General features: G+C 43.6%; 1 protein-coding gene across 3 annotated transcripts in view; it reads left to right on the top strand.

Annotated features, from left to right (window-relative positions):
- The window catches only part of znf385a (zinc finger protein 385A), an 80,434-nt gene that overhangs the window by 30,183 nt on the left and 22,404 nt on the right, over window positions 1–27,847 (top strand). For 2 of the 3 annotated variants that reach the window (XM_049581544.1, XM_049581542.1), the window contains exons 2-3: window positions 15,274–15,425; window positions 24,607–24,717. In XM_049581544.1, the coding sequence (XP_049437501.1) occupies window positions 15,327–15,425; window positions 24,607–24,717 (210 nt within the window). In that variant the 5' untranslated portion in view covers window positions 15,274–15,326. Of the gene's footprint in view, window positions 1–15,273; window positions 15,426–20,870; window positions 21,314–24,606; window positions 24,718–27,847 lie in introns of those variants that run through there. The other variant, XM_049581543.1, reaches the window with a different exon arrangement.

Below are 27,847 nucleotides of genomic sequence, written 5' to 3' on the forward strand. Positions count from 1 at the left end.
TTTCGTTCCGCAGATCAGTCTGGCCATGCAATCATTAAGGCAAATTCTGGCATTGGTTAAAGCTTACCGGGCCAATCACGTCCATTTATTACTTTGGGGCGGGTTATTTGAAATCACATCATCAGTATTGGAGGGACAAGGAGCGGAGTGAATGTATTTTGTAAACAACCAACATGGCTACTGATTTTGAAACTGCAATGTTAAATGTGTTGAACGAACTGGAATGTACATTTTCTTTAAAAGCAGAGCAAACAGCTGCACTGAAAGCTTTTATTGAAATAAAAGGACGTGTTTGCCATCCTTCCTACAGGGTTTGGTAAAAGTTTAATTTACCAACTGGCTCCCTTGATTGGGAAAAAGATGGGACTCAGAGAAAACCCAGTGGCTATTGTTGTTTCTCCACTAGTTGCTCTCATGGAGGAGCAGGTCAGGGAAGCGACCAAGCTGGGAATCACAGTCATGCAACTCCGAGTCCACAGTGAGGAGGAAATCCGCAAAGACGGCAACACTTTTTCCCAGACATCATCACAGCTCATCGCCGCTGCAGCTTGCTGGTCTGTTTACAGTGGCGTTGTGCTAGCATACGTCACACGTTTCGTTTACTCTGATTGGTTTTCCGTCTTTCCAAATGTGTGAAGGGGCACTTTGAGTGACAGCCGTTGATACCGCCCCTCGGGAATAGAGGAAATATGCACTCCGTGTCCAGACCCATTCACGTTTTGCGAATTGGGTCTGGACACACCAGGCTATTAATTTCCTGCATTCTGGTGAATTTTTATGCACAACATTTTGGAAGGGACAAATGCAAATGTACTTCTATTAAAGGGGACGTGTATTCCCGAAATTTCTTTTTCTTGTCTTTCGGCTGCTCCCCTCAGGGGTCGCCGCAGCAGATCATCTGCCTCCTGATGGTCTTTGACCAACAGTCGTCCAATTTCCACTGGCATCCTGCTGGTCAACAGCACCGGAGGCGGTCATTGTTAACCCAGGCCTTGACCAATACGGTATGGCAGACATGTTTGTTTTGCGCATCATTGTTTTGGCACAAGTTTTACACTGGATGCCCTTCCTAATGCAACCCTCACTATTTATCCAGGCTTGGGACGCCATCAGGAGTACACAGAAAGTGCCCCTCCAATGGCTGGTTTTGTCCCCCGAAATTTACACCTATGTATAACTGTATTCACAGGCTGAGTTGCCCTTTAAGCCTCTTTGATCCTATGATCCACCTGCTATGGACCACTGTTGCCCATTGCCAGGTGTCCCTGCACCTTTGTTGTAGGCTTTGTTATGCATGTGAACACTTCTATGACCGTGTCTACAGTACGGTGTCCCGAAATGTCAATGCGAGCAGGGGAAAGGTTTGGCCATGGGACAGAATATTTGCTTCAGCAGTGTTTTTGCTTCACAGGGGTGAACCTCTGATGTAATTCAGCTGTCACATTAAACAAGCATATTGCACCACGTTCGTCTGATATCCTCATTACTCTCATTACCATGCTGCTTTGGATAGCTTTTCAAAAGCCCAGCGCTCCTTTCATCCATGGTACGCTTTGTTTAAGATCTCTCCACGGGGGTGTGATTCATAGATGCTCACTTCCTTTTTATTCATCGTGCATCAACACTGGAGAATGCAAGTTTCTGTGTGTAAGTGTGTGCGGGTTTATGTCCACGTGTCTATAGACCACGGATTTATTACAGCAGAGATCAACCAGAGCTCACTGAATAATGCATCACCTGCTATCATGGAAAAATATGCTGAATATGCCTCAGCTGAACTTGAAGGTGTGGGAGGAGGTATGAAAAAGCATAAAGCTTGCTCTTGACTTAGCTTCTATGTATGAGACAACAGAGGGAAAACACTGATCTCTACCTTGACAAATGAGCTCGGGTCTGGTTCAAGGAGGTTTCCTTCTTTCATATAATGAGCTATACCAGGGGAATTAGCATCCATGGGGGGACCTTTCTGTGTGTGTTTCACTCACAAAGTTTCAATTATGATATGTTGGCGCACAATTTCAACCCAGCGCTTTAAATTTCAGATGTAGTTTTAACCTTTAAAAATTCTCTGTAGCATGCCCTGAGTCTCTGAGCGTGCACACCTCCCCAGCTGCCAGCAATTCTTTTGCAAGGGGAGGTGATGGATGCTGATTTAAACAAAAGTGTCATTTGTGGTCACACCAATGACAAGTGACATTACCGAAGAGACCCCCTAGCACTTAAAGAGATTGGTCTGTGGTTGGATTGCCCAGGGATGAACAGAGAGCACCGTGTTAGAGGACATGCTCGTTTGTTGGGCTACTCCATATTCATAGACAATACACTGCAGGGCTGAAATGAAAGCAGTGGCCGTCAACCACATAAAGTCTCCTCCCCCACTCTATTAGCCTGATAGAGGATTGCCCTCTACCCTCCTTGGGGAACAGAAGTCAATGAAATGAACTGGCAAACACTGGTCAGGGGTACATTATGGGGGGTTTTCTTCAAAGACTACAGGTATATATTTTTTTTAAACCCCACATCCCCCTTCCAACCAACCCGTCATTCCTCCTTCTTCTCCCTTCCCTTGGCTAGGCGGAGTGGAGGGGGTTTATCTCAGAGAGAATCTGGTGCCTTTGTTGCGATCCCTCAAAGTGTATTTGGCTTGATCCACCTTTTTCTGGCTGAGTGATAGAATTCCATACCTGAGGGCACAGCTTTCTGGGAGGTGCATGGGAATAAAGTCGCTGGCTATTGTTCTACCTGGGTGTGTGACGAGCGCCTCGAACATGGGAAGAAGGGGAGGAGATGAGGGAGAAATGTGGGCTTAGGTGGGGGCTGGGTGGCAGGGAACAAGAGGGAGTGGATCTGAACAGGCTGCAGGGAGGAAAACAACGGACAACAGAGGACAGGTGGATAGAGGCAGAACATGTTCTGGTGTGCTGCCTTCTCAGGCGAAGAATGTCACCTTGTCCTCTTTCTTCCCCTCTCTCCCTCTTTTTTTTCTGGTTTTCTCCCTCCCATCTCTTTATCCCTCTGTTCCCCATTGCAGTGTCCTGATATACAGGCAGCGTTTTCCCTCCTCTTTCTACCAATGCCATAAGTCTAATCTCCCTCCACTGCAGTGGATCACTGTCTTTCAACAGACACAACAAAGCAATGCTTTGGTTCCTCCTCCTTCGAACAGTCCATCCATCACTGAGTCAGACATCGCCTACAGCCAGAGACATTCAGACACATCTCCACTGGACAACTCTGTGATCATCTTACACACCTGACTGGCCCTCGGCCAAGGGAGGAGCATTCATTACAAAAGGAAAATACATAAAAAGATAGAAACCTGAGAAAGAAAGAGAGCAGACAGCAGGGAATTTAAAAGAGGACAGAGATGGAGGGGAGGCCGTTTCTCTTTTTACAGTAGCTGCTGGATGATAGAGTCTGTCAGTTTATTCCCTACAAAGGTGTGGTTAAAGAAGTTTCACTGCTGGAAATAAGTTCTTTTTAAAAAACTGGCTTGTCTATGCAGTAGAAAGATGCAAATACTTGAAACTGGTGCTACATGACCTGGAAAAAAAAAACAGAGAAAAGGGCTGTGGCATTCGCTAAATAGTTAGAAAACCAACAACTACCAGAATGATCTGCACCCAACAGGACCAATGAATACTCCTGCTGGTGGGTGACGAAATGTGAGCTTCACCATTTTGGCACAGGAACAATATGGCGGCCAGCTGCAAATGATTTCCTATTATAAGTAATCTAAAATATGTTTCTGAAAACATTTAAGATAAGAAATAGGCAACACAGTGACTTAATCTTGGTTTGTTTTTGATCAGCACTGCTTAGTTTGACTGTTTGATCTCAGTATTTTCAGCCTCCGCTTTTACAGTACAAGAAACAGAATGGTACCCACTCCCTGTTCACAAATCCTCATATTACAGCCAAGCAATTCAGTAGAATATGTTTCTGAAGACATTTTGGGTGAGAATTGGCAATATAGCAACCAAATCTTTGTTTGTATTTGATCAGCACTTCGGGTCGCTCTCTCTCTCAAAGTACAATCTGTATTTTGAGCAACAGCCCTAGAGCCAGCAAAAATGTATCATCCAGTGGATTTGAGCTGAGAGATGAGCAGGGAGATCTGGTTGTTTGTAAGGTGGAGAGAAGTTAACCACAGTTCATTTTCACATACTACCCACAATGTTAGAATACAAAGCTAGCTGAAAATCAGAAAAGTATCCCTTTAATGAAACCGGTTGCTGGACAGTTAAAGTAGACCTAAATCCATGTACATGTAGGCTAACATAATTCACCCACATAATGTGTAAAGCCCTTTTCCCACTGGACAAAAACCCACTAACACCCACTAATATCTGGCTTTTATATTTAATGGGGAAGGTTACAATTGGCATTCACTCCTGGGACAAATGACTCTGCAGTAGTGAGGGAATTCTTTGGCTCCAGCTCTGATTAGCTTCAATCGGCGGTCATGGAAATTCGACACCTGAGTAGATGTGCTAATTTCAGCTACTGTGATGCTGTGATGCAGTGACGGGCCGCCACAAAATACCGTCCATCTCTGTCCAAGCAACATCATTCAAAATTTAGGCCCTGATCATCACACAGAAAGTGTTTTAGCAGTTGGAGGTGGCCTTTTGTAATTGTATTTAATGTGAATGAAGCTTTTTGCTCGTGTTTATTTTCACTGCGAGACGCCTTGTGTTTCTGCACTCTAAGCGCCTAGCATTTTGCCAGAGCGCTCTGAACTGAAAAAACTTCAACTCAGAGCGGAAAAGTGCCACATGTCGTCTCTGCTTTTTTTTTCCATTGTCCACTTGGATGATTGGAGAGGTGGGCCTTCTGTTATAGCCACAACAAGTTAACACTTGGTAAACAATGGAAGAGAAACCTGTGGTAGGAGTTGCTGGATACCCAGAGCTATACGGCCTGATGTTGGATAGCAGGTTGTCAAACTGCCCCCGAGCTATCCTCAAATGTGCCTGGAAACGTCCATCATCGAGGTGAAGCTCCTGGACCAACTGGTGGTACTCCCTGTGATCCACCCTTCTTTTTTAGTGTCTTGTACCCACGCAGATCTGTTTCCCTGTGCCCAACAAACTATTTGCTGATAGCCTCTCACCCCTTAGCCAGAGCTACAAGAACCCTCTGCTTGAACATTTTAGGAACTAGCTACTAATTAATAATACTAAGTACTGTGAAAGAAAAAAAAGGTAGATTGATTACACAGGAAGGGTTAGTGTAAGGTCATGATGTGGTGGTTGCCTGGCAACAATAAAAAGGTGCAGCAAGCATTTTTCTAGTCGTGGCATTCAATTTAAAAAGAAAAAAAGACAGTGTGGTGCACCTCACATTTTGCAACCTGCAACCAGTGACTGGGGCCTTAGTTGGCACCAATTTGGAAAGAGAGAATGAATATGTAAGTCCATGCTGCTTTCTACTGTTTACTAACCTGTTAATAACCAGCCTATCCATAACATTGAATGTGACAAAAAAAAACAACACAAAGGCATATCTACTATCTATCTACTCGCTTATTTTTAACAAGTTTTCCCACAAAAAACTATTACAGTGTGTGTTCCTGTGTTTGTGTGTACCCTCCAGTTATCTAGGCTGTCATATGTGTGGAAATATAGAAGAGACATAAAGGAAAACTCCACTGAAAATCTTATGCATATCAAATACTTCTCACCTGTCACTTGCTCCTTTGCAGCTTATATTGTCAGCTTAAATGCACAGAAGCTACCATGTATTCCAACAGTGAGTCACAGCAAAATGTATCAGACATCCATAGAAACTTCTCGTACCACAGCAAAATCCACTTTCCTGCCTCCTACAGCTGCCGTTCTCTGTGAAGAGAAAGCTACAAACTTGTCAGAGCTTCTTTTCATGCCTACAGGCTATGACTATTTCTAAGAAAGTCATACATTCTTTGGGGAGTATTCATTTAAGGGCCCAGGTTTACATTAGAATCAAGGTTTCATAAAATAAGGTTAGCTATGTAACCATGTGGGTCAGGGTTAGTGCTTCGGGTTGAAGTTAGGGAATGGATGTAAGCCAGTGCCCTGACAAGGGTAACCACACAGGGGTGTGTGTTTGCGCATATTTGTGTGTTTGTTTTGTGCTCTCATTGTGACCCTCTCTGTGTGAACACTGTAGCAGCGCTGTATGCCTTGTCTCCACAGTCGGACTGTGTTGAGCTGCGCTGTGCTGTTCTCTCTGTGTTCCCATCATCCCTGGCTGTCCCCTCCCATTAGCCCTGACAGCTATTTGTCTGTCATTACTGACCTCAAAACAGCACAAACACTCTCCGTCACCACACACACACTCACACACACACACACACACACACACATATACACATACACAGGCTGCACGCTAGCTGAGTCTTGCACTGCAAAATCATTTTGTGCCTGCGCTATAGTTCAGACTTAATTATATGGTACGGTTTCATCACGCGAGGTGCTATGGAGATAAATATCACATTGGAATGTAATGAGACTGAGGCCAATTCAGACATATTTTCATTAAGTCTATTAATCCTGTCCTGAATGGGTTGGTGCAAGTTGCAACAAGAAGCCCAACATACGGCTACTCTCCCAAAGTATCATCATTATCAGAGCTGCCATTGATTTAAGGTGGAACCAGAGTCAAACAGGATATCAGTCATGAGGGAAGGAATAGAGCTGTGTCATTTTACCAGCCCACCTTTACTGCCCTTGGATGAGTAGATAATACAGATCCTGTGTAAAAAAGAAAGGGAAAATTACTGAGTCAAAGGATTTGGCTTTGCAGCGCTGATCGCTGCAACATATCTACAGTATGAATCAGGAAGGTCACAACCTACTCAAGAGAGATCAGCCCACTAGATCCATGTGCATGTATGTGCATGTCCCTGTGTTTGTGTGTTGTACCAGCGCACAATCCCTCACCCCACAAGTAACAAAAGCCAACAGCCTCCAAAAGTTCAGTTGCTGCCGGACGAGGAGCCAGCAGGAGATTTATCTGCAGGATTAAAGGGGCGTGCATCTGCTTCTGTGGCTCAAGCACGTGCATTGGCCCTGGTGTGTAGTCTGGACACTGTATTGTGGGGTTGACAGGCAAGGTAGGCAGGGGTATCAGAGGCAGGCTGTCTTCACCCTCATTCCATCCCATTATTTTTGCATCATACCTCCTGCCTTAGCTCCCATCTTTCTTCTCTCTAGTCTCTCTTGGAATCCCCAGTCAGCTCCTCTGTGTCTACCAAAGAGACAGACTGGCAATTAAACCCTCCCAGCCTTGATTTAGCTACTTAGGAGAGATCAAGGTAGGATCTTTTGGGGGGCTTTTTGGGGCATGCCACTGTCATATTATCTCACTAGGGTGTCATTACCACTCCATCCACTCTGTCATTACGCACAATATTCCCCTTTGGGAGAGACTGAAGGTTTACTCGGCCTTATCTGTGTGTCGCGTGTATATGAGTGTGTTTTATTTTTGAAGAGCTGGTGCGTGTCTGGTGTTGTTCGTTACATGCAATAATTTTTGGAAGAGAAGCGGCTCTTGAAATGGACCTGTCTGGAAGTGAGCTCTCTGATCAGATTGCAAAGGGCAACAGATTGTGTGTGTGTGTAAGGATGGGAGGGGGACGATGAACTCACACTGTCCTTTCACCTAAAAATGTAAACTATGCATGTGAGACTTGAGCTGTTGGAGGCTTTGATCACTCATTAGAAACTGTTTTCACTTTGTCTGACCTTCTTGTTGTTGCCGTTTTGAAATCCCAACCACCGAGCATAATACCACACACTCTGCAGTCTGTACTTTACTTGTACCTTACAGCACAGTGAAATTAGTAAAATTGCTGTTCTCCAAATTGGTAGGTTGGGTAAAATCTGAAAGACCTACAATTAGAGGGGAAAGTGTAACACCCGCCCTCTGATGCATAAGTATGTACACAGACGCAAACATGTTGCCTGTGCAGTGAGCTTACACTGACGTAAACGAAAAAATGTCACAAACAAAGCCATTATTCATTTGTAGGCCATTTATATAGCTCATTATGTTACATATCTGGCACCGCACTGTACACTATGGGGTTATTTGCAGTTTTATACGTGTGTGTGTGTGTGTGTGTGTGTGTGTGTGTGTGTGTGCGTGTGTGTGTGTGTGTGTGTGTTTAGAAGTCTCACTGCAGTGCGTACATTTGGATTAAGGACTGAGACATGTTCTGACTAATACTTAGCACTGTGCTAAAGTCTTGAGCAGCGACCCCTGCATCATTTCACTGTAACTAAGCTCTCATAACTGCTATCTGACACACACACCCGTGCACACACACACACACACACACACTGTCAGACAGAAAGACACACACACATACCTTACATGCAACACGAATGCAAACAGAGACGCCAATTGGCATTTGAGGCAAGGAACCAAGTTTCAGCTTTCCTAGCTTTCCCCCTGCATAATCCTCCCATTAAAGCGTAGCATAACACCAGCAGTTCCAGGCAGCAAATCAAACAGATCTTTATCTGCATCCACCTACCTTGTGTGCATGTATTAACCTTCATAGGAAGCTAGAAATTAGCATACCATGATTAGAAAAGATGGGGGCGATAAAGTTTGATAGGAGCATGTGGTTTTTATATTTCATTACCATTTTTCAGGCTCTAAAATAAGAACTTGAAGTGGCTGCTTTGAAGTTTACAGAGGGGCTCGGCAGCACACTCTTGTGGGCACTTAGAGTCATACCTGCTTGGGTTTTGGGGGGAGGTTTTGCATGCTTGGCATGAAGGTGGAAAGCTTCACCGTGTGACTCCCAGCACTGTGTGAGTCTTGTTGCATCCAGTGCGTTCTCTGATGAAGCGCATCACTACCTGTGAGTCAGAGGCTGTGAGTTCATAATTCATTCCTAGCAGAGGCTGAGGCAGCTATCTGCTGGAAGGCGGTGAAGGGGAGCGTTCAGGAAGGTAAGCAGCTCAGGATACAGCCGCCAGACAAACACTCAGGGCTAACGACCTGCGCAGTGCTCTGTGCTGCAGGATCTTGAGGTGACAGGTGAGGCATCAGGCTGCTTTAAATGAATGTGAGTGTGTATATGTGGATGCGTAGAGGCAAACTTAAAACGGAGTCAACTGCTTCATGATGGACCCAGGTTTAAAGGCAGAGAGACATGTGAGTCAGAGGAATGTTGCCTTTCATGGGCCTGGCTGGATAATCCTCTATATGTGTAAAAGTGGGTGCATTGAGGTGTAAGGGTGTGCTAGAAAAAAAGTGAATTAAATCTTTTGGTGTGTGCACATACTTCTGTCTTTGATGTGTGTGTTCATGCACTTGCCTGTTATGTGTGCGTGTATCTCCCGACCGTGGTGTGTGAGTGGTTTTTTCTTTGTGCATTTGTGCAGGGCTTTTGGCCAGGCCTGTGATCCTGTTGATTGCGCTTGTGGTCAGGTGAAAGGGAGGCACACAGTCCTGCTGGGCCCGAGACTGGAAGGGAATACTGAATGGAACAGGGCCAAATTTTCATTCTGTCTCCCTCTTGTACCCTATGTCTGCTCGCTGCCTCTGCTGCTGAAATGAATTGGCTATTCCTGTAGGCCTGGGCACAGCTGTGTTCAGCCCGGAATACACACTGAGCCGATCATGAGGGAGGCAAGGAACGGACGAGAGTGAGAGATGAGAGAGAGAGATGGTAAGAGAAATGGAGACAGACAGACAGATGGCCAGCCATTTGTCACACGCTACAACCCATATGAAACAGCAGACACAGGGACATAACAGAGAAATCAGTCAGCTTCGCCTGACCACAAACACTGTAGTAATAATAAGCCAGTCATTTAGGTCACGAGAAGTCCCTAGCTCAGTGGTTATGAAATTGTCTGGCAACCCCAGTTTGTATCTCTGCCATTAGCTAGTCAGTGTGCAGACAGCCACCATCCTCTGAACTGTCAGACTGGGTCTGAGGAGCTGCTAATGGTGTTTCTACTGTACGACTCTGATGTACTCTGTTCTGTGTGCATGGCAGAGAGAGACGTAGAGAGATCGAGAGAAAAAAAGAGGTTTGATGAGGGAGAATATGTTGGGGGATATGTTGAGGAAGCTCCCAGTGTAACCCCCCAGTCTCTTTAAATCATCTCACTGACTCAGAGTTCTCTCAATAATGTATACATAAGCCAAGGGCAGGTTTTCTCAGGATTTAGAGCCAGCAGTTAGTCTGAAATCTCAATGCGGCGCACACACTAGGTCGATAAAGTAAATTATGAACGCTGCACAGATAATCACTAAAGCTGCTGCGCAGCACAAAACTTTGAGATGCCAAAATATATTTCTTAGTTGTCATTTCATTATGTTTATCCCAGTCAGGACCTGTATTATCAAACGTATTGAATCTTATTAGCATCTCTGTCGGTAATATTCCCACATCAAACAAATCACCAGCACCAACTATAGACTGAGTATGTACTTCTGATGTCACCCTCCCCTCTGGGCCATGTGGAGGACAGGTGCCTGCTTCACGGCCGGGCAGAAAGGCAAGTTGGCAGCCGGACTGCTACCACCTTCTTCTCTCTGCCTTGCTGCCAACAACCCTGGCACATCTGTGCCTGTCCAGCGTGCCCAGTGCCAACTACCCTGCTCCCATTGTTCTCTCTTGAATGCACCCAACGCCCATGGGAAAGAAGGCTGAACACAGTGTGGCACAACCTACACAGCCTGTTAGATAATCTCAAGACATGAAAAGATTCTCTTAGCCTAGATTCTAGAAACAGCTTTTTTGTCTTGCGTCGTAGACAAGGAAAACACCCGATGGTGATGTTCATAAGATTCCTCCTCTATCAGCTTCAGTTTCTAGTGTCAGACATTCACTACAATCCTGTATGAGTATAACAACATAACATAGCATTGATGAAATAACATTTTTTTAATATACAAAACAGTATATTGCTTTCCATGTGTGATTAATTATGCGGCTGTCTCTTAGTTTGGAACAGTGTCTGAGCTCATCATGATACTGCATCAAATCATGATCATTGCATGAGGTGGGAAACACAGGTTCATCCAGGAACCATATGAAAATGCTATGATCCTCCATCTGTTACTTACACTTTAACTGCAGGTTATTTTCCTCGACTTGTACAAACCCCCAACACACACACTCACATAAAGTTAGGGAATTAAAATGTGTCACATGGAGAAATAGGATTTGGGAGCACTGATTTGTGTGTATGTGTGTATATAGTATATGTATTTCCCAAGTGAAGGCGGGGATGTAGCCAATAGCAGATTTATCAGGGCCATGCAGGCTGGCGAATTATTCCAAATAGGAGAATCAGTCGCTCCCGCCTTTGATCTCTCTTCTGCCTGCTCTCTAATTTTAACCCTCCTTCTCCCCCACCCTACACTCTGTGTATACTGCACCAGTTTCCATCTTTAACTCTTTCCCCTCTGCCTCCACCTGCAGATAGCCTGTTTTGTCCTTTGTCGGTCTCTTTTTCTTACTGTTCTTTCATAGTTTTCTCAGTATATTTAAGGACAGTGTAAGCATGCTTTTCATTCTCTTTTTTTATTGGCTTTTAAAGACAGAATGAACAAGAACCACAAAAACAAAACATATGAACGAGCATGGGCTTTTGCCTGTTTGCCTGTGAAAGTGTAGGTGCTTACACACATGCACACATACATACACATACATACACATATATATAAATGCTTCTATAAATGGGAGGACATTAACATGCATTCGCATTACAGCTACATACCTCACCCTAACCATAAACCTAAATCACAATTCTAACCAAAGAAGTCATTATTTTCAAGGCCCAAAATCAAAATGGCCCTCACAAAGATAGAACCATTAAAGCTCTCACACACACACACACACACTTCAAGCAAGCCACTGGCTGCAACACCGATCCCTCTGGTGGTGTCCCGCAGGCTGTTTAAGAGGTCTGATTATGGCCCCCGTGAGCCTGGTAGGATTCCTGGCGTGTCAGAGGGTTTAACAACATCCAAATCACTGTCCGAGTCCTCTTAGCTCTTGCAGACCAGTCTGTCTGTCATTCTCTCTCCCACAGACATTCACACAGATCAGGCTCCAAGAGCCAGCAGGGAGAGCAGAGAGAGGGGGAATATGGCATTACATGGAGTTAAGACTTGAAGGCTTATTTCTATATGACAGTAATATAATCTGTAATATTTTTTTTGATCAGTTCATAGAGAATTGTCTCCCACAATTTTTACAGTCAAGGTTATGTCTTCAAATGGTTTGTTTTGCTTGACTGAAGGTATTCAGTTTGCAGTGATATAAAGAGAAATCCTCACATTCAAAAGGTGAGAACAAGTGAAAGTTCAGAGTTGCTTATTACTTGATTATCTAATGTGTTGTCAATTAATCATCTGTCAACTGATCAAAGCATCCATTCAGCAGTAGTGTTACAGTCAACCTGTAGTGTGTGTGTGTGTGTGTGTGTGTGTGTACAGTAGCGCTGGCTGTGGTTTTACTGTGTCATATGGTTATCTCGTTCTGTTGTCACAAAACAGTCTCTTATAAAATGAAACACTTATGACTTAACATTTTATTAGCTCTGGCTCTAATGCAAGATTTTGTCATTGTGCAGAGTAGCGCCTGGTGGGACCACAAACTGTACAAACACACACTTATTCACACACACACTGCACAAACACACATATGCGCAAAAACTTGTGCAGGTCACACAGGCACAACGATTTGTTTGATTTACACTGTGGGAAGGTCCCTGAAGAGAGGTTTAAATTAATGGGGTAATTATACACAGGGAGAAGAAAGCAGCCACACTCTGATTTATGCACACTGACAAACACACACATGCCTCCACGTACACGCACGCACGCACAGGCACACATAGTGTCCCTGATGGGACAGATTGTGTCTTTGCTCCAAGGACAACTGCTCCTCTCTCCTCGCTGGTCTTCAGCTCCATTCACTTCGTCAGATCTAAGCTCCCCCTGCTGCTGCAGAGACATGTTCTGTTCCCCGGTCAGCCAATCTCTCCGTTTGTCTGCTTGCCAGAGGCTGGCCGACCCACTGCCAGTAACAGTCTCCATGTTCAAGTGCAGACTCACTGGGGAGCTACAAACATTACTGCTGTGCAACTTCAGCTAACAATGTCACTCCTTCCAAGCAAAACGCACACACATGCACACACGTGCTTGCACAAAGAGTCACAGACACAAACGTAGACCATGTATCAACATGCGGTATAGTGTCATGATAAATGCAGTCAAGAGGCATTGCATTAGTCATGTTGTTGGTGGTGCAGCCCTGGAGGAGGAGCTGCCCTCATCAGTCATGGAGGTGTAGGAGAGAGCAGCTACAGGACCTCCCATCCTCCCTCATCACAACAAACAGCATCTAGGAGGAGCTCAGCTTAAAAAGACTGACTGGATGTTTGTTGTTCTGACAAATTTCTGACTGTGCATACTTCAAACGAAAGCACAACAAATTCTAATTTGGAAAACACACAAAATATTACTTCTCATAATTTATACTGAAATGTTAAGTGCTGAGTCAGCCTTCGATGATGAGACGATGAGTACGATCCACCAGCTGGAAAACCAACAGGCACTTGTTTCTCATGGTGTAAAAGTAGTTGCGTGTCTGACCATGACTTTATGCATTCATACATGTGCGTGCATGTGTATATCTGCGGTTTATTCAGTGGAAGAAACTTACATGCCCAACTAGAGATAATGATGCAGTGCTCTCCACCTCGAGGCCCACAGATGCGCCGCAGAAGGCAGCTGGGCTTCAGCTGAGACAGCACTTTCACTCAGTCTGACAAAGTCAATCTCTCTCCCTCTATCTCTTTCTCTCCCGCTCCCTCTAATCCAAACTTTGGAGACTGCATCTGCTAACACCATATTCCTCCGTGCGGCAGCCATATTATTTTCTCTGATCGCAGTCCGTTGACGTAAAGCTTGATGAAAACGCAGAGGTGTCAAATAATGCACCACATTACCATGTGACAGTGTTGAAGCAGGTAGAAGGGAGTTGCAGCAGGAAGCAGAGCGAGGGACAGCAAGTAACGGAGCGAGAGAGTAGCTTAGAGCAATCCCAAAAAGGAGAGCGGCAAAGCTTTAAGTCTCGGGGGAATTTGAAAGCCACAGAAATCCAGTTGCGGATATTAAGAGGCTTAATCTAAGAGCTTGCTGAGGCTGAGTTTTGCTGTGTGGGCCCCATCACTATCATCCTTGACAGAGGTTAAAGAGGAGACGAGGGGGGATAAGGAGGAGAGGGAGAGAAGGCAGATGGGAGCAACAACGAGAATAGGAAGCCGTGTATCATTATGACAGCCTCGCATGCTTTTAGAAGAGAATTAAACATTGAGGTAGTGCACAGGTGTGTGTATATTTGTGTGTGTGTAGGATACCCTTGCAGTGACTGTGTGTTTTTTAAACTCCTGTGAAAATCTGCTCAAACAGCATGTTGGATACAGTCAAAGCCAGGGAGCATGTGTCAGACGTGAGTAAAGGAATCAGAGTCCATCATGATTCATTCATTCCATAATTGGACACAACCAAGTGATCTAACTCTGGTGCTCGAGTCAGGATGACATAAAGCAACGCACGCTGAGATGAAAGTCATTATCATCAAGCTGCAGATGTCTCCCAGGAGAGGAGAGGAGAAGAGAGGAAAGTGACAGACAGATGGATAAGAGAAATCCCCACAGCTTCTGTGGCATTCTTTTCTTCTCTGTGGCATTCCTGCTTCATTTGATGTGAATGTTTTAGTATAATGAAATGCTTCGGTGATGTGAATACTACAAAGCCCAGAAAACCCTCAGTATCACAGTATTTGTGCTCAGCAGTGCTGCTGCACTATGGCGCTTCAGTCTTGTCATCTTGTCAGGAAAACACAGAATGTGTGTCCACAGCAATCATTCAAGCGTCCTTAACGGCCCAAATGCTGCCTTTTCTCTCAGTTTAGAGATTATGTGTTCCACTGGGGTGCCACATAGTTTTGCTCTGTATGCAGAGAAATAATTGCTTTGCAGTGCAATTATGGCGCATTGTGCTTTTTGGAATTCAGTGGCAGACTCCAGGAAACAACATCACGCAATCAGTAATAAGCTGCACAAGTCATTTTTCTCTCTCTGTCCCTCTATTTCCATTTTATACTTCATTTAAATGTGTTACCAGGGACATTTATCACCAGTAACTGTCAAAACAAACATGGCAGCTGTTTTAATTAGGTTTTACACATGTGAGTTGTAAGAACATGTCATGTTTATTTATCTATCTCTCTTTCTCTGTGTGCAGGAGGTATAAACCGGGCCGGGGCGGCGGTGCCAACGTTCTTACGGACCCCCACAATGATCCAGCCCCACCTGGACATGAAGCCCTTCCTACAGTTCCCCATGGAGACACCCCCTCCTCCGCACAGCATGAGCCTCTTTCACAACTTCAACACGGTGAGAGCTGACACAGACTCACAGATATAAACAAACAAATATGCACACACTGCAGTTTTTTAAAGGAATACTTCACCTCAAAATGATCATTTGTATATAAGTTATTCTCTCTGTGTTACGCTGAATTGGTGAAAAAAACTTTGCCTCGATGATGAATGAAGCATCTGGAAGTGGAGAAAGTTCTTCATGAATTGGAATAATTGGGGGCCGCGTTAAACAACAGCAAAACTATATCAAAACACTTGTTTACAAACTCACACAACTCATGCAGTGTAGACTGAAGTCACAATAACAAGAACAAGATATATAAGCAAACGTCCTTATTTCTGATGTCATTTTCAGCCATAACTGTGACGTTTAAAGATAAATAGTTAAATATGATGGTCCGAACTAAGCTTATTTTATGTGCCGTGTTGCTTTGCTAGTGTCTTCGATAAACCAGATCTACTGGCATGGAAGCTAAGCAATGTACTGCTGTACATTTTGACTCCAGCAAGATGTATTTTATTCTCTTAAAATAATCTTCTCTCTTAAAAAGATCAATATCGGGGCGTCAGTGCCGGCGCCCCATGTATAGAGGCGATGCCTCGCTGCAGCGGTCGCGAGTTTGACTCAGGCTTGCAACCCTTTGCTGCATGTCGTCCCCCCACTCTCTCTCTCCTCTCCCCATTTCACACACTATCCTGTCCATTAAAGGCAAAACGCCCCCAAAAAACATAATCTTAAAAAAGATAAATGTCAGTTTAATTGTTGCAGAAATGTTCAATTTTTGCAACAATTAAATTGTGTTGTATGTCGCAATATTTCTAAGCATTTTTTGCAATGAAATTGCAGGAGCAAGTGAAAATTGTAAAAGTAAATTACAGTTACATAGGATGCACATTTTCATCATGACATGATGCATTAAAATAAAATATAAAAATAAATTATAAAAAATCTAAATATAAAATATAAAAAAATCTTTGCTGGTCTAACGTCATATATATAAATATATGTCATAGCCAGTCAGGAAGATTAAGATGGCAACAGCAAGGACAACAAGGATGAAACAGGCTGATCTGATTATAAAAACAGTGATCAAGAGGAAGAACAGGCTACATTACAGACGAGTAGTTCTGGCATCAGATGAGAGAAGGACTATCATGTGCATATTAAGCATCAGGTGAGTGGGAGCCCTGCCCCCTGGCAGCTTCACTGCCAGGTGAGGGAGAGCCCTTTTTGTCCCTGACAGCTTGACAGTGGTTGTGACACTTTATAGTTTGTACAGTTAAAAAGCTGCAACAATTACTCAGTTCAGTAATCTCTGTCCAGTGTTCTACAGTGGTTTGTTAAATTTTGTTATGCGTCTGAAATGATAAGCATCCTCACCATGGAAGATATTAAAATTTGCCGGCTCTGTGCTGCAGGAAAAGGCCTCGCATGTTTGCATTAAGGTGCTGCTCACACTGACACAAGAATGGCTCAACTAAGTCATTACACCTGTTAATAAACGTAAGCAGAGTGATGCTAACTGTCATCGCTGTCACTGTGTGTATGTGTGTGAGACTCTTTCCCAGGGGCAGCAGTAGTCTCATGATAAACTAAGAGAGAGAGAGAAGGGTTTAGTGGTTCGATAAGCTGTGCACACCCATTTTGAACTGTCAAATTTGCAGTAAAGTTGCAGTGATCGGACAAAATTGAAAGGTTGGGCAGAATTGGCTGAATTTGCCCCTGGAGGGACTGATAAGTGGAATATTTTCTATGCTTGACCTTACACACTAAGTGATTGAGGCAGTGGTACCAGCAACTCCTGTGTTCTGCAATGTAAAATTACTGTTTTTGTCAATAGAGTCTGATAGCTTTGAGATAATGGCTTTAGTTCCCTGTCAGAAATCACTGTCTGAGGGCAAAGTAAAGCGGTGGAAATATTCTAAATGTGGCATACACCTAAACTGATATTGATTATTCTAGGTGGGCCTTTCCTTAGGTGGCCAAAAATCTATTGAACTGAGGCAGTGTTCGCTCAGCTGTGAATTTATATACATGGCGCAGGGGTTTTCTACAAATCCAGACAGATAGATTTATTTGACAGTCATAAAATATACATAAAACTGCTTCATCCAAAGACAGTTAACACACATGCATGACTATCAAGGATAAATTACACAAAAAGCCATAGGTTCTATTGTGTATATGTGATTTGTTCATTATTGTGTACTATTATGATTCGATCTACAATCAAAGTCACATATGAATTTTCACTAAAACATTACTATTTAAAACAGGCTTAGGCAGGAATGAGTAGCATGCCTGGGCAAGCACATGCATTTGAACTCTGCTTGTGTGTTCCAATAAAATCCCACCTCCTAGCTCGTTCTTTGGCCAGGAGTACTGCTGTTACTCACCCATGCCTGTCGCTTCCAAATGATGCATCTGGGGGTGAAGCATTCCTTTATCTCACCCAGTGCAATAAGACAAACACACAAGAGGGACCAGGTTCTTCACAAAATCTGGGAAACTTGTAGATGTGTAGACATACATTTATTACAAGGCTTTAAATTGTCTTTAAATTTCTGAGGTCCTGCTGTTTCTACATCAAGAATGCATGTTGTGTCAGACAGGCTCACTACAAGGGAAGCAGGGTATTCCTAAGACTGTATTATTTCATGTAAACACGCTCAGTCCCATTCCCTAATTCAAAGCACAGAATGAAAGAGCAGTTCTAAGGCCATCCTCATAGCTGTGTACTTCAAACACCGCAGCCTGTTTGATGTGGTATTTATTTTAACGGAGAGGGATCTTCCTGTTTCCCCAGGCCCTGACTAACATCTTATCATTTAGATTAGACCGTAGAGACACTTAGCATTTCACCAACTCAGCATAATGTGCCGCCTGTTGCTCCAGACTCCATTAGGGAGCGTCAACACATCTCTCGTCAGCAATATGTAAAATCTGTGAACTTTGTATGTACTGTATGTGGGGCGATGCTATTCTCGGAGCATGTCTGCAACATGAGTTATTCTCTGCGTGTGTCTGCTTGGTATATTTGTCTACAGTTTGGAAATGTGCGACATAGCAATCATCTATCACTAATTGAAAATATCTGGCACATGCTTTGTATGTATGGCACTATGGGGATAGTATCAGGAGTCCAGACACTGTTAAACACATTTTAACGATACAGTCATTTTAATAGCCCTCCATGGGCCATGACATAAGTGGAAGCATTCTCACTGATGTTAAAATGGCAGTGCACCCAGTAGACATGGATTAATAGAGATACCGAAATTACGCAGGCACTCAGTTTCCACTCTTGCGTCTGCTAGCACAGCCCTGAAATCACTCTCTTTCTTCATTCTGTCTCGCAGCCCCTGGAAGACTCCCCCTGTAACTCTCGCTCTCTCCCTCATTCGCTAACACCGCTCTGCTCCCCATCCTCCTCTTCAGAACGTTAACTGCGTCTGAAGGTCCACAGGGACGCTGTGAATGTTAATAGCTGTTGCTGCTGATGACTGCGAGCCAGCAATGGGTGGTGTTTTACAGCCCTGTGGCCAGGAGATGGGGCCATAGGAGAGGCTTGGAGGACAGTGTGACCTTATAGCTCCACTGCATATTGGCACGTACACATGGGCAGTACTTCAGTGCCTTAACTGCACTGCATTAAAACAATGGAGAAATGACTTACTGATATGCTCATCCTGATAGTACAGTTGATATTTGACTGAAAGGTCTAGTAGAAGAGCATGTGATGCCTGAAGCATCAGCCTCAGTTTCTGTATCTGTGGCATGCATAGTACAGTATTAGAATGCATCTTTTATATATATATATAAATGCAAACATACAAGATACAACTTGCTGCTGCTAATGAGGGCTCTGTCTTGATGTTTTCCTATGCAGGAAGTCACGGCCCTCAGCTTTCCCAGAAGTGTTATGCTTATTTTAGTTTACAGGAAGACCTAGAGTAATAGAGTAACTGTTTGCAGCTCTGTTTACATCGCTGACAATATTTTATGGCTTCTTTGGCTTTTAGGCAGAAGAATGTTTAAACAGTCGGAGCATGACTCTGCTTGAGTCTCATCTCTTTTATTTATCTGTATGAATGGAGGGTGATCTAGGATTATTTCACATTAAAGGTACCATTTCCAGCGTCTTAGATGCCTCCCGGTGCCTGTCTGCACCAACACACTGTGATAAATATATGATATGCACACTATTCAAATGAAGACACAGCGTTATAGCAGCAGTAACGCTGAGAAATGTCCCTGCACTAAGCTAGCAGCTAGTTATTCTATCATTGTCTCTCATTAAGTGATCTGTGCTGAGTTTGTACAGTCTTAATGAGACTCACATTGAGGGTTATTAGCCTCATAGCAGAGGAATGGCCCCTCCTGAAGCCATATACAGCTTTAATGGTCTTCTAATGTGATTTGTCCTCTACCTGCCTGTCTTGCCCGATGCGCCTCTAGACAGTGACATGGCTGAATTATTTATCCGCAGCAGCTGGTCCTGATATAGACGCACTCTCACACACCTCTGAGCTGTGATGCATGCCCTGATGTAGGCGCGCTCAGGCTGCATAGTCAGGAATTTCCAATGAAGGCGTGCGATGATGCAAAGTCATGTGCAGACTTGTTGAATCTCACCTGCTGTCCGTACTTCTTTTATGCCTTCTTTCACTGTCCTCCTAAAAAACGCGTATTCCATAGTCTTATTCCAGCAGATTAATAAACATTTCATCACACCTGTTGCCTCTACAGGTTTCAGACTCAGGTTCAGACTTAGGTTTCATTTCAACATAAGGGAGGACACATATGAAATGGTGGGTTTTAAGGTCCTCCAGAAGACATTTTTGAGCATCAGACACTTAATTTCCTGCATTCTGGACATTTTTATGCACCAATTTGTGCCTTTTCCGCATCAATTTATGGTGTAAATGTCTTTAATTTTGCCAAAATAAAAGTCCTCTACTGCTTTAATGTTTTTATTGAGGGGTACAAATACACATGTTCTAAATATTGAACATCCCTCCCGAAATCAACACCTATGTTCAGGCTAATAGTAATTAAATTAAAGTGTATTTTGGGGCTTTATCAGATCTCATGCGTACTGATGTCTGGTTGCAAGGCATCACATATGTCTTCAAACCAGTGTAGCAAGAAACCAGAGAAGAAGAGTACTGTTTGGGTGTGTGTGTGTTTTTGTGTGTGTGGTTCGGTTGGGGGTTGGTGGGTCGGGCAACAGCTCCAGCGGCGGATGATGACATTTGATAGATGGTGTGAACTTGGGGAAGAGGGGGCGAGTCGAGCAGGAGGAGTGCGGGACACACAACCCAGGCTGCATCTGGACAGATCGAGTATGCATGAAGACGAGGGAGAGAGAGCGAGAGAGAGAGAGAGAGAGAGAGAGAGAGAGAGAGAGAGAGAGAGAGAAGGGGAGGAGAAAACTGGAAAGCGGGCTGAGGGAAATGCACTACGGGGAAGCGTGAGGCAGAGAGAGAGAAAGCAGCTGAGAGGAGAGGAGAGGAGAGGGAGGCTGAACAAAAGGAAAAGGCACTTGTTAGGTGATGTGTCAGTGAATAAAGAAAGAGTGAGGCAAAGATTTGAGAAAATCTTCACAGCAGACACTTCTTCACTTGCAGCATTTCAAAGAGAAGCAGAGAGCGTGCCAAAAGAGGGAAAACAAAGAAATCGTAGCTGGCAATGCATCACTAGGCACAAGTCCTGTTTTCTTAGTGAGTTAGTTTGTATTCAGCATTGACAACCAACCAGGGGGCTGAATGAGTGAGGAAGGTGCACCACACACCCTCAATCTTGCACATGCTGAGGCTCAAACACACACTTTGGCCGGCAGCACACACACAGGAGGACCAATGCAGCTCCAAGCTTCTTCAGATACAGAGGAGAAGAAGGTGAGTACCTAAATGCTTGGAGCTTCTTTTTCGCTTCACCCAACTGTGTCTTAATCTGGGCACGACTCAGAAGTACTGCAGAACTACAAGCTTCAAAGGCTGTTTTTATCTGGCACAGTGCAGACTTCAGTGTGACTGCCAGAGTGGTCCCACAGAGAGTCACACAACAGTGCATTTCTCGTTGCTGGAATTCAGCCCCTCCAAACGTTTTGTTGCAGAGAATTGATCAAACACAGTAGAAGAAGAGAGCAGAAACAAAGACAGCATGAAAGACTGAAAAATGAGAGAAGTGAGCGTGAAAGAAAACACTGTTAAATAAAGAGGATGTGTGTGAGTTAAGGTGCATGCTGTTGTGCGGTGCCAGGAGATGCTCGGCTGCTCTTTGGGGCTGTTTCTCCACAGAGCAAGCTCTGTGTTAACAAAAGGCATTAGTGTGTTTGGGTCTTAAGGCCCCGTGAAGCTGTTGACGTGACCGCTGAGTGATGCTAAAGTCAGTGGTCTGTGTGGTTCACTTACATCTGCCAGGGCTCTAACCGCATCCAACAGCTCCATACTCTGACATGTTTTCAAAACTAACTCAGTTATTAATGATGATGATGATGAATATTTTTGTTCTAATCAGATTACAGAGTTTAATCATAAGCTATTAATGCATGTAACACTGCCAAAGACAACTGGATTTTCTCAACATTGGTCAACTTGAGTGAGTTTTGGAAAATCCCTTTTCAGTTACATCACAATGCTGGGCTCCTATTTCATGAGGACATGTTTTGGAGAACATTTGGGTAAGAGGCCATGTGAGCTGCTGTCCAAAAAGGCTTGTTGGCAGCTGGGCGGTGTTTTTAACAGCTGAATAGACTAGATGGATCGTAGCTGACCCACACCCAGAGTACTGTATGACTGGCTGGAGAGAAGCCCATGATTCATGTGTACAGTAACTCCACGAGCCTGTTGAGCTCTTTGAAATTGATGATGGGTCACGACATGGACAACCATGTTCAGTATTCAACACACAGGTCTTCAGGTGTGTTTGCTTGTAATGTTGGAGTTGGAGTGACACTGGACAGGAGTTTAAAAGATCTGACAAAATATATATATCTTTTATGTGTTGTTGTCTTTAGCTGGACATGCATAGTCACTGCTGAGGTATTCATGCAGTTGCTCAAATAGTATTTGTCCACCATCTTCATTGCTCAATATCCGCCCCCCTCTTTCTATCCATTTGAATTCACAGCAGCAGTGGAGCCTACTTTAAGGCTGTTTCTGGGGAGAGAAACAGAAGGAGTCATGGAACGTGGAGTATGGGAGAGACAGCCAAATGAGATAAGAATGTGCGATGTTAGGATGTCCGGCCTCTTTCTCCCTCTCGCTCCCTTCTTTCTTGGCTCTTTCCCGTTTCTCCCTCCCTTTCTCTTTCTATCTGTCCCAATCCATCTTCTTCTCCCTCTCTCACTCATCCGCTCCTCCAGATGGTGTGTCTCTGTACCGTCCTGTCACCCAGCTAAATGTCTCGGGCCTCCTCCCCATTTCTTTTCTTTCACTGTTTACCCTGTTTCTTTGCGGTTGCCGAGTAACAAGCACTGTGCAGAAATTCAAATCGTTTGTGCTTGAGTTATGAGAGTATTCATTTTAGCCGCTCTTTTCTCTCCGCCACTCCTCAGGCCAGAATCTTGAACCATTTGCGTTTTAGATGGAGCTATGGCTCTGGGAGGAAGACAGCTTAAGGGGAAAGCTTGGTGATTAGCCAAATTAAATGTAGTGATGAGCCAAATTGAGTCATTTACAGTCTGTCGGGCTCTCCAAACCAACAGGCTTGCATTAGACTACTTGGAGGACTCTCTGGAACATTCCCTCACTGCCTTATGAATTCAAAACACACAGCATCGTATCCATTTTTTTCCCCCAGGGCAGGACTTTTGTTTCTCTTCATTCCTTTTGCGCACCCATACAGTGCCACATCATCTTATACATTTTGCCTGCTTGAGCTGTACACATAGCACCAGACAACTGTCTGTGGTGGAAATCCACATCAGCCATTGACTCCAGACTAGTGCAAAGGTCAATTACCAATGATCACAAGATAAATTCAGCTTCAAACACAGATAAATAATTGGAATGGGGCCCTTTCTAGATCAGTACATGCAGGGTACTTTGTGTCTGGGACAGAGTTTAAGTGGGTGGCTTAGCCACCGATAGAGCTGCTAAAGCAAGTCAGTTAAATTTATATGGAGGTGCTTAACACCACATAGATGATGGACGTCCCAGCTGAAACAATCTGCTCTTGGACAATGTGAAGCTACAACCTGGTCAGGATCAGAAGCCTGAGCTCGGGTAGGATGCAACAGGTGTCTCGACTGTAGCAACACACTGTTGATCACTGTTTGCTGAACATAAAGACAGACATACTGTCCTCTGTGTCAGAGGTGGGAGTAAATCACACGTGCAAATCACAAGCACGTGTCAAGTCTTAACATTCACGTCTCAATCAAGTCCCAAGTTACTGCGGTGAGAATCAAGCAAGTCACAAGTGAAGTCATGAAATTCTGGTGATCTGGTCAAATGTTGGCTTTCTAGCTAAGTTTGACCAGCCAATAAGCTAATAAGTTAACTAAAAAGATACATTCATGAACCTTTCTTTGTGGGTTTTGTAGTGACAGATGAAGTTGGATGTTGTGGTGGTTGTCTTGCTGATTTTTGAGCTTCAGACTTGCATACCACTGTTCATTTTTTACTACCTTCATCACTAAATAATCCTTGAATCCAGTTTTATTGTTTTTGGATCAGCCTCCTCCATGACAGCTGCCTTGTGCGTTGGCCTGTGCTGGTCTGCAGAGTCCTGGTAGGTTGCCAGGTTTGCGTGCATTGCTCTATAATCCCAATCATGTTTCAAAAACAAAACAGAACTTCTCAGAATCTAGAAAAATGCAAATATTTAATAAACAAATGTTAAGTCTGTTGAGTCATCTGTCTCAAATCGAAACCAAGTCTCAAGTCCTCAAATTTGCCACTTAAATCTGACTTGAATCAACTCATGTGACTTGCGTCACATGGTCTGGTCTTTGCAATTTACCCACCCCTGCATGTGGTCAGTTTGACTTCAAGGTTTAGTCTCTTGGGCAGAAAAACTGTAGACCTCTCTACTCTGCATTGGCCTCTACCGTCCGAGACAGAGGACATGACACATTCACCCATTACATAACTGGGTCCTCTGGAGCACAGACCTGTAGTAGAAGTAGTAACTGAGTATAAATTATAGATTCCTCTTTCTCCTCCCCTGTCATTTTCTCTGTCAGATGGATCCGGTGCAGAAGGCCGTGATCAACCACACCTTTGGAGTTCCACTGGTCAAGACAAAGCGACCAGTCATCTCCTGTAATGTCTGCCAGATTCGCTTCAACTCAGAGGTACAGAAACAGAAAAAACAATCTCAACACATACACAGTGTTTCTTTCCCTCTGTCTTTCATAATGCCTCCATTTCCCATGTGGCATTAAATATGCTGTATCTTGTTGTTTATACACATACACCTCTCACCTTGTACACATTTTCTTTAGGCATGGTTTAGGCTTTCTATCCTGTTTACTCTCCCGAGTATTGACACGGAGGATGTGGTACATTTGTTTGGGCTGTGTTTTGGCAGTTGCGACCCGGTTGGAATTTATTCAGACGGTGTGGAGTTAACAGAAGCAATAATCACTGCAGCACAAAGTCTCAAGAGCTGCAGCAGAAGCAGAGGGAGAGACAGAAATAAGGCGTTTGCCTGCGTTTTCAAAGGGATTTTCTCGTCCCTTGCCCATCAACGCTGACAAAGCCTAATTAAGATCTTCAACATGTGGAAAGTTAATTTTACACAAGCATGCCATGAAGACAGAATTTCTTTAGAATTAACTGCAGCAAGTTGTTTGTATAATGTTATCAATTCATTTCAAGAGCAGTTTCATCTGTTCGCCCATATGGTGTAGTTTATATATAAACTCATAATGGGAGTTTAATGGCACGTTACACCCATGGGTGACTTGCATACATGACTGATGACGAATTAAAGAAAACAAAAAATCATATGGAAGTATTTTATGTGTGTTGATGCCAACCCATTTTAAGTCTTTTGTCCTTGCTGTAGATGAATAAGATAGACACATGACATCAGTGCCAAATGTCATCTGCGCAGCGTATAATTTGGCTGTGATGCTCCCTATTCAGCGGTGCAGACTCCAGGGCCAGGGCGTACATCCATCTACAATACACAACATTAAGGAGTGGACCGGTGCTATATATACTCCTCAGATCTACAATCATGGTTTCTATGTGGTCAGGGATCTGCAGGGCTGTAATCTTGAGCCTGTTTCTTGCAGAGTTCTCTGCTATATATCTTCATAGGCGCAGGAAGCAGTTAGACAGAGATGTTTATATGATGAAATACTTTGAGCGCCACAGCTAACAGTCAAAGAGTGGCTTCTCTATTAAAGACATATCCTGATGGATAATGTTAGGATGTACAGTAAATCTGTGAAGAATTTAAAGAATTCAAATATTTAACCTAGTAGTTAAAATGTTGTTTTAGTGACAGCTTTAAAGGAAGTTCCAAGAGATGCTCCTCACGTGTACAAACTCTGCTGTATTTTTGCCCTCACATACAGCCCAAAATATAACCAAATGCTGTTTATTGTCAAGCAAGGCAGAGCATTTCTGACTGGAGAGCATGCAGAGAGTGGGGTGATATGTTTAGAATCAGAGTCAGCTTTATTGGTAAAATATGTGTGCACATAAACTGAATTTGTTTTTCCAGTATGCTGCACGTTACCTCTCAAAGAATCATTTCTGATTTTTGTCATTTTCTGACATGAACCTGTGAGTGATATCTGACCATAGTCTGGCCCCATCCTGGACAGATCCCATCTACTCACAGTGCCAACACTAGGAGTCACTTGGCAAACGGCTCCAGATATGACTGGCTGAGTTTTATTTTTAGTTTCCTTATTTGAAGGTCCAGTGTGTAAGATTTAGGGGGATTTAGTTGAATCTAGTGGTGTGGATTGTAAATTCCAACCAGCTGAAACGTCTTCCAGTTATATTTCCTTCAGCATTCACTGTTCAGGAGGTTTTTATGGGGAGTTGAATTATCTGCAGAGGTCTCTTTCATTCCAAAACAAAGGGACCAGGTGATTAAAAGTGGTAAAAACACTAAATAAATCAGTTTCATGTTGCAAATCAGTGTTTCTCCTACACTGTTTGACTCATCAGAGATAGGCCACTTGCCCAGCACCTGCTAATTTGTGCTCACCTTTTTTGTCTGATAACTTAAGATCCAGACATCCAGGAGGTTTTTACCAGATGCTATATTATCTCTTCCTCTCCAAAACAAATGGACCTGGTGATTTAAACCAGTGAAAAAAATGAATAAAGCAGTTTCACGTTTAAAAAAGCAGTGTTTTTTCTGACACTGCACATTGCAGGGGGCTGCTGACTATGGTAGCCGACGTAAAAATACAAATAGCCCTATCCAGAGCCAATGTTTGGTTTGTGAGTTCTTGGCTACAGACCCCATGGACGAGGACCCACTATGTTGATGTAAACAGTGCATTCTGAAGTAAAAAAAATACAACTATTCTTATTTTCAGGTGATTATACACAAAAGAAAACATAGTTATTTTATAATATTCCATTTCTGCCAATACACCCCCCTAAATCCTACACACTGGACCTTTAACAAGGAAAAAAATCTCATTAAGATGAAAATCTCAATTTCAAAAGAAACCTGGCCAATAGGGCATCATAAAAAATAGTTTAAGTTTAAAAAAAAACTCAGTTACTGTAAGATGCATAATGGTATGATTTTTCAAAACTGTCTAAAATAAAGAAAGAACAATAAATGTGAAAGCAGAGTTTAAAGTTTTAAGAGCATTTGGTCTCCCCACTGGAGCTTATGTCATGTTTATTTGTGCACGTGTGTGGGAGGTATCAAATGATGACATGCACTGCAGCCTTGGTGGCACAGTGGTGCAGTGGTTAGGACTATCACCTAACAGCAAAGGGTTCCAAGTTCTGAGTCCTGGTGTTTGCACCTTCTCCTCAAGTTAGGGTGGGGTTTCTCCGGATTTTCCAGCTTGCTCCCACAATCCAAAGACAAGCAGATTAAGTTAATTGTTGACTCTAAATTGCTGTCTGTCTCTGTGTCATTGTCTGGTGACCTGTCCAGGGTGTTCCCCGCCTCTCACCCAATGTCAGCTGTTACTGGCTCCAGCCCCACGTGACTCTGAATGGGATGAGCAGTTACAGATGATGGATGATACTGCAGCCTTTACTTATCTTCTGGCTCCTGACAAATAAAAGATATACACATCACACATGCACACACTTTAGCATTATGATATGCAGGACTACACCACCCCTCTGCTGTCATTGTAACTTTCACTTCCAGTATACACTCGGGGAAAAAAAGCACAAACACTGCAGTACATCAGCAATGTCAAACTTGCAGCAGGCTGTGTGTAATTTGTGCTGTCCTACTAAGCTCAACTGGAGAAAAACTGTCCT

This window comes from Epinephelus fuscoguttatus, linkage group LG7, assembly GCF_011397635.1.
Source record: "Epinephelus fuscoguttatus linkage group LG7, E.fuscoguttatus.final_Chr_v1".
In the NCBI taxonomy this organism is placed as follows: Eukaryota; Metazoa; Chordata; class Actinopteri; order Perciformes; family Serranidae; genus Epinephelus; species Epinephelus fuscoguttatus.